Below are 20226 nucleotides of genomic sequence, written 5' to 3' on the forward strand. Positions count from 1 at the left end.
TCAACAATATTGTGCAAAATCACATGGCGTCTCCCCCATGCCAATGGGTTTAAATAGCAAAATGCGTTGTGAAATCACACCATGGTATGAGTGTGGCTTTCACGCGAACCCAAAAAAGTAATCCCCAACACGGTATTGTCTCGCGACGTGCAAGAAGTTATAGTATAGATCGCGTTGTGAAAATGAGCAAAGATCATTTTGGGAGATTGGAATTTACTTGCGACGAGAATCTAATTTCAATGCAAGGTTCTCCTCTTCAATTTTCTTGTCCATCATTCATTTTGAGCTCATGACCTGTCAGCACATTCAAGAAATTAAACGAAAATTCATAAAGAAGCAAAATAAATGCATTTCTGTTTGAATTCAATTTAACTAAATTATTTGAAGGTAAAAGACTAACTTGAGGTCTCCCAAATAAATGATTAATTTGAAAGAAAATAAAAACTTAAACTCCACTGCAAAGCCTCCACTGTATAATGTAACCAAAATGCACGATATGGTAGGAATTTTAGTCGTTAGCTTGTGCTGCTGACTTTCAATTAAATCAGCAGCAAGCAAAAGAAATATAACAACCACACAGTTTTGCTCTAACATCGTACAACTACCTCCTCATTGAAGAATTATTATTATTATTTTTTTCTTATACTGTATGTGCAACAAATTCGTGGAAAAGACTGATGTGATGGTAAAGCAGAGTGTTAAAGTTTCATTGACTCGCAATGCACAGGTGAGGATTTTGCAGTGTTGTTGTTGCAATAAAATTGAATGACTTAATTAGGCAGAAAAATTGTGTGGATCGCGCGTTTGAAGGTATTAAAGTTGCTTTTTTTCTTTCGCATGTACAAAAGAAGTGTGCTCAAAGGAGACGATTCATGATCGCACCCACTTTTTTGCAGAAAAAAAGAAGACATTTATATATTTTTTTATATTCTCCCGCGGGCTCTATTGCAATGCAACAATCACACATGAAGAGATCATCGACGGGATTTTGCATTCACTTCTTTTGGAAGACTTGAGAGGAGATTTTGTTACCACAAAAATGGTGGGTTTCATGCGATTAATTTGCAAAAGATGTGAAATTGTTATAGAGACGTGATTGATTCCGCTTATTGTATTGAGTAACTTTTAAAACTCATTAATACGGTGCTGTGTGTAGGTCAATCAACTTGTGATGTTTCTCTTTTTTATGCTACATGAAAGCCCCTCTAAGTTGCTTATTGTGTGTAGATTTTGCACCATAAGTAGTCATCGCGCAAAAAAAAAATTAAACAATAATCAATCACATTTTAGTCTCAAACATTCGCTTCGCAGAAGCTTTCAATCTGAGAGAGTTATAAGACAAGAGCTAAGAAAAGATTCAAGAAAAGAACCTCTGTGGGAGGCAAATTATTTTTTTAAAGACTCCACAAAATGAATTTGTGTTTTAGTGGAAATAAAATATATATCGCGAAGCTCTCACATTGAATTATATATATATTTATCTTCCATTTAAGCCACTTAACCAGTGAAGTTGAGCGAATGAGAAACTTCTTGTGCACATACCACAGATCGAGCCATTTCAAATTGCACCGATCTACGGCGACCAACCTACTTCCTGCATTCTGTGACGCCTTGAATTTTTTTTCCATACCTCCACTCTTTCAGCCCCCCCCCTCCCCATTCTACCATATAGATCACAATTTATAATTCGCACAACTCTCAGAAATGAATAAATTACAATTTGACTCAGCAGCACATTTTGTATTGAAAAAGCTCTCTGAGTGAATGAGCTTGCAAATTGTTTCTGTGCTATACGCGAGGAGAGAAAAAAAAGAGCCGAAGTATTGCCACAGAAAAATTTTTGCATGGAAGTAAAGAAATTTTCTCCCACCATTTTTCCCTCTCACTGTGCAAAGTTTTTCATATTTGCGATTTAAATTTTCCCCCAAAAAACGAGCACCTTCAAGATGGTATTTTATCGACCTCCACAGTGGGGGACTTTCTGCCACTCACGTCCTGTCTTCTTTTCAATTGAAAGAATGTTTGTATATGAAAATTACGAAGATTTCCCTTTCGAATGATTCCAAAAAAAAAACATTTTTTCGTTGTAACGTGATCGCGTTGCTAAAAACGTTTTGTGGAAATCCATAGTTTTTTTTTCTTAGCATGGATCATGCAGATATTTTCGCGAATTTTGCAATGTATACATACGTGTAACTCTTTAGCCTTTATGTAGTACGTTTATTCGTAAGAAACACGTGTGTAGGAGAATTTTATAATAGATTTCCATCGTCAATCAATAACCTATATTGCAGTATTATAGAGCATACAGTAGGGCTTCATGGTATGGCTCTAATTCAACAACTCTAGTTTCGTCCAAATAAGGCATTATTGCGTTTGAATTAAGACAACTTTTGCATCCTAATAAGACAAATTTTTCATCCAAAAGAGTTTTATTCAATGAATAAACTTTTAATTTAAGAATCTCAAATAATGAAAAATTTCAAGAGTTATTTTCAAAAGAATTTTTACCTTTTTTCCAATCATATACTTCTCATGATACTTTTTTCATCATTCAATTTTACAACACAACTTTTATGGAAAATATGAAGTTTTTTAAATGCATTGGCACGAGTACCGCGAAAGAGGTTTGGTGTGCGAGCATAAAAAGTATTTATTGGCGTTTCGCTTGGTGGCGTAAGCAGGTAAAAAACTTTCAAATCACACCAGTTAAGTATACTGAACCGAACTCGCCCATTTTTAGAAAATTCATTCCCCACACTCTTGTGCACCTTTTTTGCGAGCTCACTAAGCAAAAACAAACTGCAAGAAAACTCCCATGTTTTTTTTTCTTTTACATATTGCAGCATTCGCTGCGCTTCCGTTTCTTTTAAGAAATTTTCTCGGGTATTTTTGGGAGTAGAATTTAATGAGGATAATTCTGATTTTGAGAATTTTTAAATATGCGCTTCATTAAGCAAATTACAGGTAGATGCAGAGAGATTATGAAAAATTACTGAAGAATTTCTAATGTTGAGGAACAGCTGTGAAATTTTTGTTGCAAATTACAATTAGAATATAGAATAAATTAAATAATTTTATTGGGTTAGTATAAAAGTAATTTTTAATAAAATAAAAAGAATTAATGATGAATATATAAAATTCCAATTAATATACATAAATAACTTCCTGAAAGAAAAGTCCCAAAAGCATTTACAATTTCTTGGAAGAAAAATAAATTTGTAAGACCCACAGAGCGGGTTCGTCATCTCATTGTACGTTGAAATCTTTTGTGTGGTTTCCAAGTGCGCTTTCGCGTAGGTTTTTCTGTGTGCTTCTTTTTTTTTCTCTTGTCTTTGAGAAGGAGTGAGAGCTTCTGCATAAACATACATATATAGCATTGTGGTGTACCCTCCGGGAGCGGTACCACATACTCTGTGAAATTCAACCTTGAATTCATGCACGAATTGGCCGGAACTTGGATTGTGAGATATATATAATATTTTTCCTGTAGACGACAAAATGCCACCGCAACAATTGAAACCAGTTTCCATGTCGATGAGTAACTACCCTCTTTCATCTTGTGTTTCATTTCTTAGCCACACGCACACCCAAGGACTTCCTGGTTTCTCAAGCTCGCAACAATCTAATAATGTGTGGTTTGGTTTTAGTTTTTTTTTATTTCTTCTCTCTGTCTTCTATATACTTCATCCAAAGCTCTAGGCGGCAAACTAGAACACTCAGTTAGTCTCAATTGGTGAGTGGCGACTTTTTATAATGATCCATGACTTAATTAGTAAGTGGTAAATTGTCTCTCTCTGCGAGTCGAATAATTTGCTAAACTACCAGATATTCTTGCACAATGGTTTGCATGAAAAAATTGCTGGTTCTTATTCATTAAAACAAATTGCCAAATTCCGAAAGGAGGAGCTTTTCCGGTGTGGAGAGCTTTTGCATAAATACATACAAGAGGGAGGAGATGGAGCGTGCGTTTCTTGAGCAATTCCTCAAATTCAAATAAATTTAGCTTCACAGCACAAATTTAAACATTCACAAGAAGATCTTTTGAAGGAAAATTTGGGTAGAAAAGTTCACACAAATGGCCTCCGCAAGTGGCACAACAATATTGTGCTAAGGTGCTTATCAGATCCATCAATTTGACTTCTCGCGGGCAAATGAGAATACATCTCTCTCAATGTGGCCAAAGCAATCTTATAGCTTATGGTCCGTTTGGCACACAGACCAAATGCCACCTGCTCATTAATCCGCGTGAGTCTCTCACAGCACATCACACCAAAGCTCGCGCGCACAGCTGAAGGTCTTCACCGCGTGTGCAGCTTAAAATGTAAATGGCGCGATCTTGGATACAAAACAAGAAATGCTGTTTTACCACACACAAAATGAACTATAAGAGATGAAGAGAGAGAAAAAAAAGAACCTCAATAAATGGCAATTCCTCACCCGAGGGGTCAAATACTCGCGGACTATATAATTGTACCATGTCAGCAAGCGGGAATGGGTAATTAATGCGTCTCAAATGTGGTCCACACACATCAAACTATCCCCTCATATATGAGAATTCCTTCGCTCTCTCGTGCACGTATTTTTGCTCCAAATTACTCTGTCACATTTTATTGTGGACAAACTGTACATTTTAGCATAAAACAACCTATTTAAATTGCATTCTAGAGAACTAATTTAAATCAAAGAAACACCAAAGAATCCCATTATAGAAATTAAGAGGAAGAACTATCTCTTAAACCGTTAAAGTCGTTAAATAGGGGAAAATTTCTTCTTTTAATTTTATTTTAATGATGCTTTTTTTAACGCACGACTGACGATGATAACAGTTTGAGGGGTTTAATGGAAAAATCCACAATTTGGTGCATAAGTTTTTCTTTATATAGAAAAATTCATAAACTATTAAGGGATTTATTGGTTTCCAAAAGAAGTTCCCAGTTTGTTTATTTGGAGATTTGACACTGATAAATTTAGTCTTTATTAATCTGGTAAAAATAAGTTTAAAATCATTTAAAATAAATTATCCTTTAAACTTAAATAATTTTTTCTTAGTAAAATATAAAATAAATAATTTTCTTTGAGGCTTTACAAGGATTTTCTTTCATCATAAAATTATTAAGAGATCATTAAATTTAATTATTTTCCCAAAATTATCAATTCTTTGAAATTGTATTTAACCCATATGGCGCTTTCAAAATTCATAATTACATTTAATTAATATTTTACATGTTTATTTTCAATTTAATTAAATAAAAAAAAATAATTAAGACACAATGGGCAAAGGGGAAGAAAAGAGTTTTGAACCTTATTTCTTTGAATTCTTGTGCAGTGAGTTTAGGATTTTTTTTTTTAAGTTTTCTATGAGACAATTGGCGACTGTTTCACCTCAACAGGTATAAGCAGAAAAAAAATAACTACGTCTACAGCTGCATTACCCACTCCCTTTCCCCCCCATCCATCGTGTGTGGCTTTCTGGTCAGTCTATTGTACGAGAAAAATATATAATAATGATTGGGGAGAGAAGAAAAAATTTCCACTATTCATGTTTGGATAGTTTCTTTCAATGTGAAACGCGCGCACGTTCGCGCCTTTTGCCGTCACTATTTTTCTCGATTGGCTTTTCCATTGAAAGTAGAGCGAGGACACGGCAGTCTTTTGCCCTCCGATCACAACAAATTAGGATGGGAATTGTTTCATTTTATTCTTTGAAAAAAAAAAAAGGATAAAAATGTCTTGTAAAGGTGACTCACCATTTTTGTGGAGAAATTCCTTCTTCGTCAATTTAATGTTGTTGTTGTTGCTGCTGTTGAAGAACTTTATCTCAAGGCGTTGAAGTTTTTCTTTGCAATTAACTCTCACTCCAATAAAAAATTCCACTCCAATGGATTTTTATCAAATTTCTATGTGCGCGATTGCCTGGCGAAGAAATCCACAAGACGTGGTGAAGGCAGAGAATTGGCGACCTTAATGCTGGTTGTGTGCTGTCGTCGAGTCGAGTTTCACTTGTTCAAACCACTTAAATTTCACTAAATCGCCTCTGTTCACAATTTTTCATTCATACAGAAAGATCTTTTTTTTCTCGTTGTTTTTCCGAACAATAAAATCACCAATAGTTTGGACAGAGAGAAAAATTAAATTCAAAGAAATATCTCTTTGCTTCACTTTTCCTTTGCATGAGAAAAAAAATAAAACTTTGGGGAAAAAATCCTGCGTTGAGTCTTGCGGGAAATTTCTATCCCATTCCGCGCACACAAGGGCACAAAATCCACACTTTGGCGCAGTTTATCCCCTAAAGAGGAGTCCAATTCAGGTGTGTTTGGAACTCAATTAAAAAAAAAAAAAACAGAAGAAAAAAGCACTGAGAAAAGATTGAGCTGCAATCACTCAAAACTCATGGAGGAGCCGATAGAAAATCCGCGCGATCCGCTTAAGAGTCGCTGAGAGTCTAATTTGTTGAGTCCGTGTTGGGGAAATCTCAAGAGGTTGGGGCACCCGCAAAAGTCAGCCAAGCGCCCCACTATAAGACTTCTGTGTGTGCAGCCGCGGCGGCAATACGAAAAGGTGGGGCACGCAGCTGCATTGTCTTTCACACCAATGCGACGTCATCGATTTACCGCCACTCTCCATCAAGTTTTGCTTTTATTTTTTTTTTTGGTGGGAATTCGCAGTGCAAGAAAAATCCCTTTGTCCTCGCGAATTATCTTCTACAAAAAGAAATGATTTTCATATTAAATCGTTGGTTGATTTATATTATCTTTTAAAAATAACGATTTTTAGGATAATTAAATTTTTAAAACATTAAATGATTTAACGAAAATTAACCTTTCTCAGCCTGAGATTTTTTTATTTGATACTTTTCCCATAAAATTTAAGTTCAGTACATATAAATTATTTCAATAAGAGTTATGGGTTCTTTTCTGAAAAGAGTTAATTGTTAATTAACATAAAACTCAAGGGATTTTTAACTTTCTTCTGAGATTAGCTGAGAAAATTCTGCAAAAATTAAAGTAATGGCATGCAGAAAAGTGAATAGACTCCATTCAAAATTATTCAATGAATTTTGCTAAATACATAAAATCTGCAATTGATTTTAGATCATAAAAGAACCTCTGAAGATTGATAAAATTTATGCAAAAAAAAACTTTTGATTTCATTTTACAAGTGTATTGACTTTGCATTTTATTGCGCTTATTTTAATCAAAACTAATCATCTACAAATCACTCAATGGACATGAAATGCTTTTAATTGAGTGAACGATCCCTTGCTTTTAATTGCGCGAACTTTTACTGCAAAAAAAAAAAACGCAAAAACTCAATGAATTTAGTTAGTTGACCTCCATTCCCGCCTTTTAGTAGTTAATTTTTAAATGAATTTTGCCCCTAATTTTTTTATCTAATTAATTGTTATGGTTTTTTTTTCTTGTTAATTTTTCATTCTAATAAAAGTGAAAAGAAATTATTAAATTGAAATTCCACGTCAAGTCGGTGAGAAGAAATTTTTTTTCAGGGCAACTGAGAAATGAATCTTTGTGGTAATTTTTTTCTTCCAATGTTTTAACGATAAAATGGGCTAATCTTGGATTTATTTTCTCAAAAGTAAGATTAAAGAAAGAAGAATAATGAATTGATAAATCGAAATGAATGGATTGACCATAATATGATGCAAATGCACTTTGCCACAATTCACGTCACGACGAATGTACCTTTTGCATCATTTTGAAACTTTCCCACCGAAAAAGAGCTTGATGGTAGCTTTTTCCTTTTGCCATTGCACATTGAGAGATTTGCACGCACCAAAAGATGTAAATTGCAACAGAGTTGCAAATTCATGATTAAAAGTGGGTGGGTGGATTTTAAAATGACTTTCACGATGAATTTTATCTTTTAGTATATTTTATTGGTGACTAAAATGGAAAAACCATCGTGTAAGATAAGGAGTTGAGTGAAGAATTGCATTGTGGTGTGTGTGTGTGAGAAATTTTCTCGTGCAATTGAGATTAAAAGAGGTGAAAAGAAAAATAAATTTTGAAAAGCCAGCAAAGCCATACTCTGTGTGGATTACTTTGCACACGATGAATTTGTAAGAGAATTTTAAAGAAGAAACAAATAATCAATAAAAAACGTCCCTCCCCCCCACAGAGGGAGAAAATTTTCTTTGCAAAGCAATTCGTAACATCTGCTGGTGAAATATTCTTTTGCATAACACCCTCTATGCGCGCGCTCAAACAAATATAGAAATGATTGAGAGGTTGCACAATGCAAAAATGCAATGAAAATGGCTCTGCGTGCGAGTAAGAAAAAAAAACATTAAACACCTTGTAAGCTTTTTTATTTCTTGTTGAAATGCAGAAACTTTACTTTACCTCACTCAGCTTCTTGGCCAAAGAAGTAGGTACGTGATGTGAGATGTACGCCAGAGAGCATGTGTGAAGTATCCGAAGATGGTAAAACAAGAAAATATCGCGAGTCAGTCTATAAGACTTCCGCAGTAAGATATCATGAGCGCCCGCACCCAGTTTTCTGTGGGAACTTCCTTAATTTGCTCTTAGTGTTACTGCTGCAATAGCTTTATATGCATATAGGATGGATAAATTAAATTGGGCTTCATCTCTTCGGGATGTTTCAAAGACAAAATTGCATAGGGGAACGTGGCCCAATTCGGACCACTTAAAGCCTTTTTCAATCCGCTACTACACAAATATATGGTACATATAAAAATGCAAAGATAAATATATATAAACTGCAAAGATAAAAATTAAATATAGCATGGATGGAACAGTATAAAGCGAAAGAACGGTAAGTAAAACTTACGGGCTGTGATTCTTTCTTTGTCAGTGAAATGTGAAATTGACTGAAAATTGAGGATGGGCAAATTTTGAGGAGAGACTTACTCGAGAGCCGAATCACAGCCAACGCGCAGAAATTTTGAAGAAAGCTTTAATCGTGGCGGGCGTTGGCTGTGAGGTATCGTTAGAAAGGTCTTGATGGCCCCTACAACATATCAAAATTTCAGACCTCTAGCTCTAGACCTCTTTGAAGAAAGAATCACAGCTAAAATGGGAAAACTTAAAATGTATGAGAGTTAAAAGAACATTAAATGGGCTTTCAAATGGTACAAAAAATTAAGAATATTGCTTTTTATTTTATACTATTTTTTGTCATTCTTCGCGGACCTTTGGAGGTCGGAATTGGGCCACGTTCCCCTACAAATTTTACTTGAAAATTGAAATATCTTTCAGATTTTAATTGTTGTACCAATATTCTTGTGAACTCCATAATTTTCTTAAGACCTTGCTTAATTTAAACTCCCTTCTTAAATATTTGTTTTTTCTTAATAAGATTATTTATCAAAAATTAATCAATAGAATAAAAAAAAGGGAAATTAACTTACCAAGCTTAAGTTCATCACATAAACTACACTTCATTTGAGAGCTCCAATCATTTATGTGCTTGCGGTTGATTTAGTTAGCGTGTGGCTGATTTGGCGAAGGGAGAGACGGCCGATGGGTCTCTGCGAAAGAAAGTCATTGAGGTTGAAAATACACAATAATGGATAAAACAAACGATTACGCGCGATCAACAAACGCTCTCGTGTAGCGCCAAATGATCACGCGTCACCCGGTGCAATCAACGTACCAGAGTGAATGTGTGAAGAAAAGCCCCCCCACACACACCATTGAGGTGCGCTTTTGTAAAATGTGAAAGTGGATGGACGTGAGAACGAGCAGCACGTGGAAAATAGTTTTTGGGCTCTTTTTTTTTTCTTTAAATTCTTTTTATCTCTCTCACTAAAAAACTCTCTTGGCCCCTTTGAGATCATCTTCACACATCGCCCACATATGAGAGATTTATTTTGCGCAACGCGAGATTGAGTGTGAAATTGTTTGTTTTATCTATGCGGTACCGCGCCCCGTGGGCATTTGGGTAAAGATTTGCTTTGCTTTTTCGTTCAACTGTTGCGAGCCACTCTTCCGGATTGGAGAGCGCGCACCTCTCTGCAACTTTGCACCTTTTTTCCCGGCCGACAAATTATTCAATCTCTGTTTGTGCTTTTTTTTATTGAAGAGGCGAGTTTACTCATCATCTTCACCATCTTTGCAAATAAAAGTCAATGCGTTTTTGTTTAAATTTATATACTGGGTGGTGATGGTGTACTTATTCGTATCTTCTGTGAATCTTGGCACGAGCTGAGGAAGAATAGTTCGTTTGCATTAAATTCAAATTAATTAATTTTGATGCAGATTATAAAGATTTAAATTTATAGTACGATCGCCTAATGTTAGACACAACGAGGCTTTTTTTCAGAGCTTTCAAACTGCAAAAGACGGTTTTTTGTAATTGCTGAGGACAAAAATTAAATGTCTTGTAGATGTTAAGGATTTTGGGCTTTTTTCAAGCTCAACGACTCTAAACTTTTCCTTTAATTTATTGAATATTTCTTTTAAACTTCTGAGCAATAGAACAGAATTAATTCGGTCAAGAAATTCATTTTTTTATGTAATTTATAACCTGAAAATAATTACTTTTAACGTCTTAGAACCATTACCTATTGTTGAAGATATTGTCTATCTGCCTGAGGGAGTTTTGCAAAAACCATCCCAATTTTTTCTTCTTTTACTTTTTCATCATAAAATATTTCCTATCCGGCTCATTTGATAACAAAACAAATACAATGTAATTTCCGTCTCATTCAACTTTATTACATTTAATGTCTCCTCTCCTTCAATAATCCTCCGAAGTTGATTATTTTTTATCAATTTTTTTTTTAATACGCAATGTATTTTGATATTTTATTACTAAATAGAGAATGACTACATTTTATCATTTTTCTCTCTCACTGATTTTGCATTAACTAAAACTAAAGAAAAAAAAAAGTCCTTAATGTTGATGCGATGTAATAAAAAATGGATTATAATATATTTTTTTAATTAACGAGAAAATCACATTTAAATATTTCTTCACATTTTTTTTTACATTCATGTTTAATGTATAAAAATGCTTTGAATTTTTTTATTTAATTCACGTCATTTGCACAGAAAACGTTGCATTTTTTTTTAAAATTATATTTTTTTTTAAAGATTTTCAAAGATTCTTTTGTGAATTATCTTGATTTTGTTTCTTTGAGGAAGGGCAAGGAAGAATATTAAGATAAGAAAGTTCTTTCAATAAGATATACGATAATGAGATGGATTTCAAGTAGATTCGTATATAGTATTGGCTAAAATGTTTTTTTTTCATTAATATTTTCTTTTCTTTTTAATATATAATTACTACATAATGATTTTGCATTTTTTTTTAAATATATACCTTGTTTTTTTTCATCATTCATTTAAAGGAGTAAAAATCAGCCTTTTCTTCATCTCTAAAAATCCTTGAATTGTGAACATTTTAATTAAAGAAAAAAAAACTTTAAATGTAAATTAAAATGTTCTTGGGCAAGGAAGAATGGGTTTCATTTATTTATTAGCAAAATACTACGTCAAGTTGGAAAAAATGTTTAAATTCCTGTTTTACAGTAAAAAGATGTTTTGAGAAGCTTTGAAAAATTCTTTTTTTTCTGTATTTTTACCTCAATAAAAAAAAAATTCAAATTGATTTTATATTCAAGCTCTTTTAGTGCAAAATTTGAAGAAGAATTTTCAAAGTTCCCAAAATGTCCAACATTTAATATTTTAGTTTTGCATTTTTGTCTGTGACATTGAGAAGAAGAATTTCTTTTAAGTTTTCTTTTTATTACACAAATCCGAACAAAAATATCATTTCTATTATTATATATTTAAAATATTTACACACAAAAAATATTTCTATTTATTTATTTTTCTTCTTTTATTAAATTCCAATAACTTGTGAGTGATGCTTTGGGAAATTCATTGTCTATCTCTCTTATTAAATCTTTCTTTTTTTCTATATTTTAATTCTTAATTAATAAATTAAAAAAAAAAAGTTTTCATTTTAATCTCATTGGTTTTGCAAATTCTTGCACATATTTTTTTTTTTATATTGATTTGTTAATTAAAATTATAAGTTGTGGTAATAAATCTTTTATATATTGAAGGATGGAAAAAAGGATAAGTTTGTGAGTTTTTTTTATGGCAAAGAAGGGAGGAAAGAAGGAAATAAAGATGTGTGGGGAAGGAAGTTTATATGGAATTCAATACACGCACACATAAAATTGGTTCTCTCGCAAGTGAGAAAGTTTATCAATTTCTTATCAATAAAATGGCAGTTTATAGATATTTTTTTTCTCTCAATTATACCTCCAATTTATCTCACTCAAATCTTTTACTTTCTTCTTTCTTACCATTTTTTTCTGGAAAAAGAAGAAATTGTTTGTCTTGTAAATCACCTAAAATTCAATTAAACGAATTATTTTTCTTTTTCTAAATAATTTTTATAAGGAAACAAACTCCTAAATTAATTTGAGAAATTTCTATATCTTTTTTGTTACTAATATTGTGAAATTCCTTTAGTTTTCATTTAAAAAAAAATTTTCTCAAAAAAAAAGAATTTTCTGGTTTCAATTCAGAAATTCCTCCAACAAATAAATCATTAAATTTATTTAAAAAAAAAAAGAATAAATCACGAGCAAGATCATTTTCTTATTGATTTTTGCTTTATATTACCTTAATTGCTAAAGAAAAAGGTTTTTCTTTCTGTAAATCTTTCTCTCATCAGGACTCACATGGGATAAATCAAAAAAATGCATTGTGGCTGCTTCCTTCACTTTTTTTTTCTTTTACTTTCATTGCACGCAAAGAAATTTCTGCATGCGGATGGAATGGGATGTAATGGTTTTTTTTTCTTTTAATCGTGCTCACTTGGTGCACCTGGGAAATAGTATGGCGGTGGACGTTCGTATTCAGAGGCAGGTGGGGCCATGGGTGGATTTTGGTATCTAGGCGGTCCTCCTTCCCAATGTCTGCAATGGAAAAGCAATATAATTTATTTTGCAAAGATTTCACAGAATAAGCTGCTGAGATGTCCCTCCACATCTTAAAATTTCACATGAAAATCCCCAAAAAAAGGTAAATTGGAAAATCTTTTCTGCTTTGCTAGGAAACATGGACAAGGCTCCATCCAATCGTGACTCAGAAAAATACTAATGTTGACTCAATTTTTAACTAATGTAGACTCAGCCTTTACCTTATAGTGACTCAATTTTTAACTTATCTGTACTACAAAATACCTAATGTAGCCGCGAGTATTAACTTAAGGCGACGTTAAAAAAAAAAAGTAAGACAGCGAATATTTTAAATGAATAGAATCTTATTAGTGGAAAATTAGTTCATAAATAAAAGTCTTTTTGTTGTTTGTTTGTGATAAGCTAACTCTTTCGAAATGGCTGGGCCGTTTACGATGAAATTCGGTATGAAGGTAGAGGGGGTCCATACGAGTTGCAAGCGCTATGTGGGTGTCATGATTTATGAAATACTGCCGACAATACCCCCGAAGATTATGAACCATACTCCTGTGTTAAAAGATAGAAGTAAGATTCCCAATCTTCGGTTGTGTTGAAATATACAAATAAAGTGTTTTAAATAAAATTACATTGAAAAGGTTACGACAAATATGTAATAATTAATTAAAACACTTTCATCCTAACAATTGATTTGACAACTATTAATACATAAATTGTAATTTTTGGAAAATTTTACTTTTCCCCCGGTCAGCGTCGGAAAATCGGAACTCAGTCAAAAATTACAATTCACGTTTTACGTCGGCTTCTAATACAACTATTAATACATATTTTATTAATCAATTCTTTTTCATAGTTACCATAAGGTAAAGGCTGAGTCTACATTAGGCAAATAGTGAGTTAAATTTAGGGAAAATTTGAGTCACGATAAGGGAGTTGAGTCAACATTAGTCTCGTTCTGAGTCATAATAAGGTAAATTTGCGTCAACATTAGTTTTAACCAATATGGATAATTTGTGGTCATTTAAATGGCATGTAAATATATTTCAAGCCAATCCTTTGTTCTTTTAAAAATAAATCCATAAATTTCCTATTTTTTTTTCTCAGCAAAAACTTTCCAATATAACCCATTTTTTTGGAGAGAGAAATTGATTGTCTAAAATGGAACAAAGAATGAACATCAAAGAGTTTTTAAAAGAAAAAAAAAAGTAGGTATAACCCATCACCGTCTTCAATTTAAAAAAAATCTTTTAGTGTTTTTTTCTACATCACCAATGACATCACTGAGAACGTCACAAAAGGATTCTTTTCTACGTGAAGTTTCTTCTTGAATGATTCTGTTTGATTTTTTTCTTACTTTGTTTGAGAAAGTTTGCGAAAATTTGTCATTTTTGTGAACAGAATATGACATGAAACGTGAAGAAAAAAACTTTTTGTTACGTTTCCTTACAGAATTTGGTGAGTAATTTTGACTTTTTCAGGGACTGATTTTATATATATATTTTTTTTCGTTCTAGTAAAACTGCGATCTGTAAGGTCTCCTCAGTGATTTAGGCGTCTGTTTCCGCTCGAATCGACCACCAGCGGTCGCAAAGTGTGGATTTTCGGGTGATGTGGGTGCCGTGGGGGTTGTTGGTGATTGACCTGCTGTTATGTAGAAAATATTCGACGGACCCGATGGATTTCCAGATGGAAAGGCATTGTTATTTCCATCGGATCGTTTGAAACTAAGAGTATAATTTTAGAAATAAATTTTGTTTCATTGTTAGAAAAAGAAGTTTAGCCAATTTTTAAGCTTTCTTCATAAAGAAACTAAAGTTAAAAGTTAAAAAAAAAGGAAGTTTAATTAGTCTTTAAGTAAAACATACTTGGGAGCCATATCACTGTAGCGATTGTCCCTGGAACCGCCTGGAGAGTTGGAATCATCATAGTAATCCCGTGGATCACGTGAATTCCTTCGTCGTTCGTATTTCTTATTGCGCCTCTTGTGTTTTGGTCCACTGTTGAAACAAAACAAAAAAATACCAAAAGAATCTTTTAGAAAAAAGAAATCTTCAAGCATTTGTAGAGAAATTTCAAGCAATAATGGTAATAAGACATACTTTGCCAATGGAATGTTGTCCCTCTCGCTATAAGCATCGTACAAATATTCACTGCAGCACGAATAGAACAACACAGAGGCGGATGGAAGAGAAATGCAGATATTTTAATACAACGGCACAAGTGAAAGGTGATTGAAAATTCAAAAACAAACAACAACAAAATTAAAGAACTTTTACTTTACCTTTCAACAAGAGGTCCCGGATAGGGATCAGATTTCTGATATAGACTCGATAGTTTTACGCATAAAATGACTGTTGGGATAAAAATGAGTACACACCATCCAACACCAGCCCAGAATCCATTCTAGAAATAACAAAATTTGAGAAAGTAGAGAAGAATTAATTAGAATTTTTCGAGAGAAAAAGAAATCTTTCGGAGATAACTTACCAAAGGATCAATGACTCTATTGCAAACTGCAACGAGTGTGGCATTGTAGACATTACTAATTGGACCACAACGTCCAACTTTATTCTCCATGGTTGTTATAACAAGCTCCAAATAGGACGTGATCTCATTGCGGAAGCCCGTTGTGAGCTCCCCAATAACTTGCCTTACAAATTGCGTTCCATTTTGATTAATAAACTCCTGCGCTTTATCCGTTTCAGCTAAAAACTTATTAATTGCCTGCTCAAAGCTGTCTGAATTGAAATGGAGTGTCTTATCGAGATCCTGTGCAAGTGCAAGAATCTCATTCTTCCCATCTGTCATGGGTGCTACGAGGCTTGTTTGGTACGTCTTCAGGTGCAACGCCTGATTGCGCAAACTCACACGAATCTCATTCATATTCGGGGAATTGGGAATTTTATTTGCCGTCTCCTCAAGTTTTAGCGCCAATTCCGTTAAATTGATCTTTGTAATGTCATCCGTGAGGTATTGCTCGAATTTATATGCTGGGAAATCATTGAGTTCCGACACAGCGAGCCTCTGAATCTCCTCACGAGCATCATTGCTGAGTATTTGGAGATTACTCTCAATCTCAATGCTCTTTATTAAATCATCCAGAAGCCCATCGATGTTGTACAGCTCCGGGTATTCACGAATTTCACCAATATCACGGAAATTACGCAATTGGAGCACCTCATAGGCAGCCTTATTGCCATGACATGCCTCAATAACTTGAGAAATCCTAAATGGTGTCGTTTCACGCTGATACTGTCGCACTTTGCCACTCTTTCCGCGTGTATTGGAAGACGATGGATACATCACAGTGTTGAGATCAATGAGATGATCCACATGATTGAAAATTTGATCATTAGATGGATTTCTGCAAAAGAAAACATCAGAATTTCGCTTATATATTGCAAAAATGAGAAAAGTCTTTGAAAATTTAAGACTCACTTGAGTGATACACAGACAGCACGGTGAGCAACTAATCCAACAAGAAATTGAATTAGAGCTGCCAATGTGAGCAAAGAAAGTGTGAGAAAGATCACAGCTACTGCCCTGTAAAATATTATAAACATCCTCCATTTACAAAATTGTGCCTTTGTGTCCCTTTCTTCTTATGAAGCTCTTTTTTTTAAGGTAAACAGATTTTGCTTTTGGAGGAGACTGCAATGATTTCTTTTGTGCTGATTAATGTTTATTTTTTTCTACTTTGTTTTAGGAAGTATTTGAAAGTTTTGAAAATGCATGAATAAAAGATTATTCTGAGAGAAAAATAATTAATTATGAGGCTTGTTTAAAGAGCATAAATTTCAGATCAAAATTATGTTTAATCTGAGTTAGAATCAAATTAATTCTAATTCATGTTAATTTATTTGCGTAAAAATGTTAAGAAATAAATATTATCCAAAATATAAAAAAAAAATTTGACTATTCTTTTACTGCAATAATTCATTTTGAAATTTTATAAATGAAAATACATAAAAAACCAAGAGACCCTTAAGAACTTTTTGAAAATCTTCTGCGACAGCTACAGCATAGAGAGAACAATCCAGCCTCCTTTTAGCATTAAAAATAAATAAAAAAAGAATACAAACATCATGAGAAATCTTCCACCGGCGCCTTTATTGCAGCAATCATCCCCATAGCCATCGGGTCGTTTGCCACAAATGCCACAGAGTAATCCCATTGAGATGCAAAGGAGGATGAGAAGGAGTACGGAACTAATGGCAAGACCGGCATAGTATCGATAGACACTGTACTCCCGGATGTAGTCATCGGCCATATCAAAGTATTTATATGTATAATTCCCGGAAAGATCGGAAATTCTATCGATTGTTTTTGTAACTTCATTGGAGACATCCCTCATGGCAAGTCCAGCCTCATTGATGGCCATACTCACACGCGGAATATTCTCACCAATCACATCATTTATCTTCTTCTTTACACCCTCCACAACTTGCTGCCCATCCGCCAAGGAGGTCATTAATTTTCCACTTATCAATGTTTTCACATTCTCAATTGTATTCGTCACATCTGGCAGCTATGTTGGTGAATGATGTTTTAAGTAAAAAAAAAGAAAGAAAAAAAAGAAATTCCGATAAAGTTCAATTGGCACGCACGCACGCACTTTACATGCTGTGCGTATCACATTATTATTATTATTAGTTGGTATACCACGATCGTGGCATACCAAGTATTGTAATCATCGGAAAAACCGACCACCTCAGATCGGACTCAAACTTGGTAAGAGCACGTTTTAGACTTCCCACATTACGAAAATGGTGGTGGAAAATTTTTGATCCGGCCGGCCTGCCGGCCTGCCGGCCGGCCTTCCGGTGGTCCAAACTTTGCCTTATAGCTCGAGAACGGTAATAAATAGAGACTTCCGGTTTGAAGTTTTCTATGGAAATGTGGGTGTAAATTTTCATTTTTTCGCATTATTAAAATTCAAAATGGCCGCCGTCCGCCATTTTGAAATACCATCAACTAGTTCCCTTATAGCTAGAGGTCTGAAATTTTAGTATGTTGTAGAGCTCAGTGAGACGTTTTTATCAACAATTCATACTTGAAAATCGGTCAAGCGGTTTAGCAAATATGGCGACCTAAAGCAAAAAGTGTTTTTTCGATATAACTCATGAACGGCTTGACCGATTTTGACCATCTTGGTATCAAATGAAAGGTATTGAGAAGCCCTACAACTGTCTGGAGCATTCCAAGTTCCAAAAACATCCGCAAGAGGCGCTAAAATCAAAAACAAAAATTGCCTAACTTTAAGGGGCTATATCTCCGAACATCTGTTATAGATTTTCTTTAAATTTTGATATGTTATAGCAGGACTAATAATCTTGCACCAGTCCGAAAATGAAGAAAATCTATGTCGCCGTTTAGAAGATATGACCATTTGAAAATTTCTTGTATTTGAAAAGTTCTAAGAGCCATATCTCCTGTTTTGCTTGTCCAATTTTGCTCAATTTGGTATCAAATTAAAGGTTTTGCAAAACTCTACAACTTTCTAGAACATTGAAAACCTCAAGAACCATTCCTTGAGGACAAAAAGTGCAAAAAACTGTTTTGATCAAACAAATATCCGCCATTTTTGTTCTAGATGTGACCTTGAAAATTATTGAAATTTATGTCACTTTATAGCCTATTTTAATACCTTTCCAAAACTAGTCAAGAAATTTCTGTAGGTCTTATAGAACTTCAGATATGAGCATTTTTAACTTTCATATTGATGAATTTCATAAAAAAAATCAACTTTGCCTACTAATTCTGCTCACAAATTAAATTACAACACATAGACTGACCCATCCGCGTTGTGGTATACCAACTTTAATAACTGGACGCGTTATGATTGACTTTTTTCTCTTGTTCTTTCAAGAGAGAGAAAAGACAGCGAAAGTGCTAAAGATACGGTTAATGTGGTTAGTGGAGAAAGGAAAAAAGAAAAGAAGCAAAAGAAAAGAATATTGTGGACAAAAACTTAAAACTTACGAGATAAAAATTAAACTTGCACTTACAGAAAGCAATTGAAATGAAAACTTCTTATTTTTTTTCTTTCCTATTTCAACAAACTCTCTCAATTCTTTCCATTTAGGTCATCACATACATACACTAAAAGCTTTTTGGTTGAATTTTATTTATCCTTCTGAGAAAACTTTATGTTGTAAATTTATTTTTACTGGGACACTACAAAATAACTTTTTTGATATTAAAAAAAAAGTCTTTTTTTGGGTATTTTGTCCATTTTATGAGATGAAAAAGATATAAATTCTACAAAATTATGAGCAAAATTTGACAAAAAAAAAACATCTACCAATGATTAATGATTTTATGCAAAAACAATCAATCACAGTTTAATGACATTTTTGGAAAGTCATTTCACGCATAGCCCTAAATTGAAACATAAATGCTCTTTGGGGAGTTTATTTAGTGAATTTTGTGTATAAAGAAAACTTTTTAAAATAAATGTCACAGAGTTAATTTTGAGAGACTTCTTGTACAGCTTTATTAATAGAATAAAAGAATCTTTGTATTTCTTTTATGTTTTATCAAATTGTCAAGAGAATTATTGTAATTATCAGTGTGATAATTCATTTCTCCTTCACTTTGCTCTTGAATTTTCATCTCTGTGTTTAGAGAATTTTCTCTGTGGGTGGTTAAAAACTTTCTTCGTGTTGTTATTCATCTCACATTCACACTTTTTTCCTTCTTCTTCATAAACTATATATCATCCAACTGTGACACTTGTCTAAATACCTCAATAAATTTATTTATTTTAAAAATAAAAATGAGCTACGTGGAAATAAAACATAACTGAAACGAAGTGAAATAAGTTTCTAAAATTTAAAACTTATTAAAAAAAAAATCTTCTGTTGATGACACATGCAATTCTAGAGAAATATAAATCTCTATCAGTCACACACTATTGCAAAACTTATACAGAAAAATCAGACGAGAAAATACAATAAAATTGCAACTCAAGAGGAAACCAAAATGAAAAAGAAAATAAAGTTTATTTGTAAAAAAAAAAATTCAAGACTGGAAATGACGGTGCAGCAGATATTGCAGTTTATAAATAAATATGTAGGTATATAAAATACAGAGTGATGTTGTAAAAAAGACGTACCCGAGGAAAATACCTGTCTAGCATCTTTGCATGGAAAAGAGATAAAAGAAATTTCATATTGTAATATGTGGAGGAAATGCAGTTGGGTTTTTCTTCACCTGTGGTGAGGATGTGAAGGAATGTAAAATGAAATAAATAATATCGTTGAGGAAAATACAGTAGGAGTGTCGTAGTATGTATAGCCATTATA

General features: G+C 33.3%; 2 protein-coding genes across 8 annotated transcripts in view; both read right to left on the reverse strand.

Annotated features, from left to right (window-relative positions):
* The window catches only part of LOC129793114 (uncharacterized), a 52876-nt gene extending 43246 nt beyond the window's left edge, over positions 1-9630 (reverse strand). Inside the window, exons 1-2 of the mRNA XM_055832765.1 lie at positions 9392-9630; positions 5751-6704 (exon numbers count right to left, since the gene is read on the reverse strand). Of these exons, the coding sequence (XP_055688740.1) occupies positions 5751-5753 (3 nt within the window). The 5' untranslated portion in view covers positions 5754-6704; positions 9392-9630. The remainder of the gene's footprint in view (positions 1-5750; positions 6705-9391) is intronic.
* Positions 9631-10678: 1048 nt separating this feature from the next.
* The window catches only part of LOC129793116 (prominin-like protein), a 29644-nt gene continuing 20096 nt past the window's right edge, over positions 10679-20226 (reverse strand). Inside the window, exons 6-13 of one of the 7 annotated variants that reach the window (XR_008750880.1) lie at positions 17002-17447; positions 16358-16462; positions 15407-16283; positions 15201-15322; positions 15019-15069; positions 14785-14916; positions 14367-14643; positions 12804-12919 (exon numbers count right to left, since the gene is read on the reverse strand). Coding sequence is in view for 3 of the 7 variants with exons in the window: in XM_055832767.1 (XP_055688742.1) it covers positions 12805-12919; positions 14785-14916; positions 15019-15069; positions 15201-15322; positions 15407-16283; positions 16358-16462; positions 17002-17447 (1848 nt within the window). In the remaining 4 variants the exon portion in view is untranslated. Of the gene's footprint in view, positions 12920-14146; positions 14644-14784; positions 14917-15018; positions 15070-15200; positions 15323-15406; positions 16284-16357; positions 16463-17001; positions 17448-20226 lie in introns of those variants that run through there. The other 6 variants (XR_008750882.1, XM_055832767.1, XR_008750883.1 and 3 more) reach the window with 6 other exon arrangements.

This window comes from Lutzomyia longipalpis, chromosome 3, assembly GCF_024334085.1.
Source record: "Lutzomyia longipalpis isolate SR_M1_2022 chromosome 3, ASM2433408v1".
In the NCBI taxonomy this organism is placed as follows: Eukaryota; Metazoa; Arthropoda; class Insecta; order Diptera; family Psychodidae; genus Lutzomyia; species Lutzomyia longipalpis.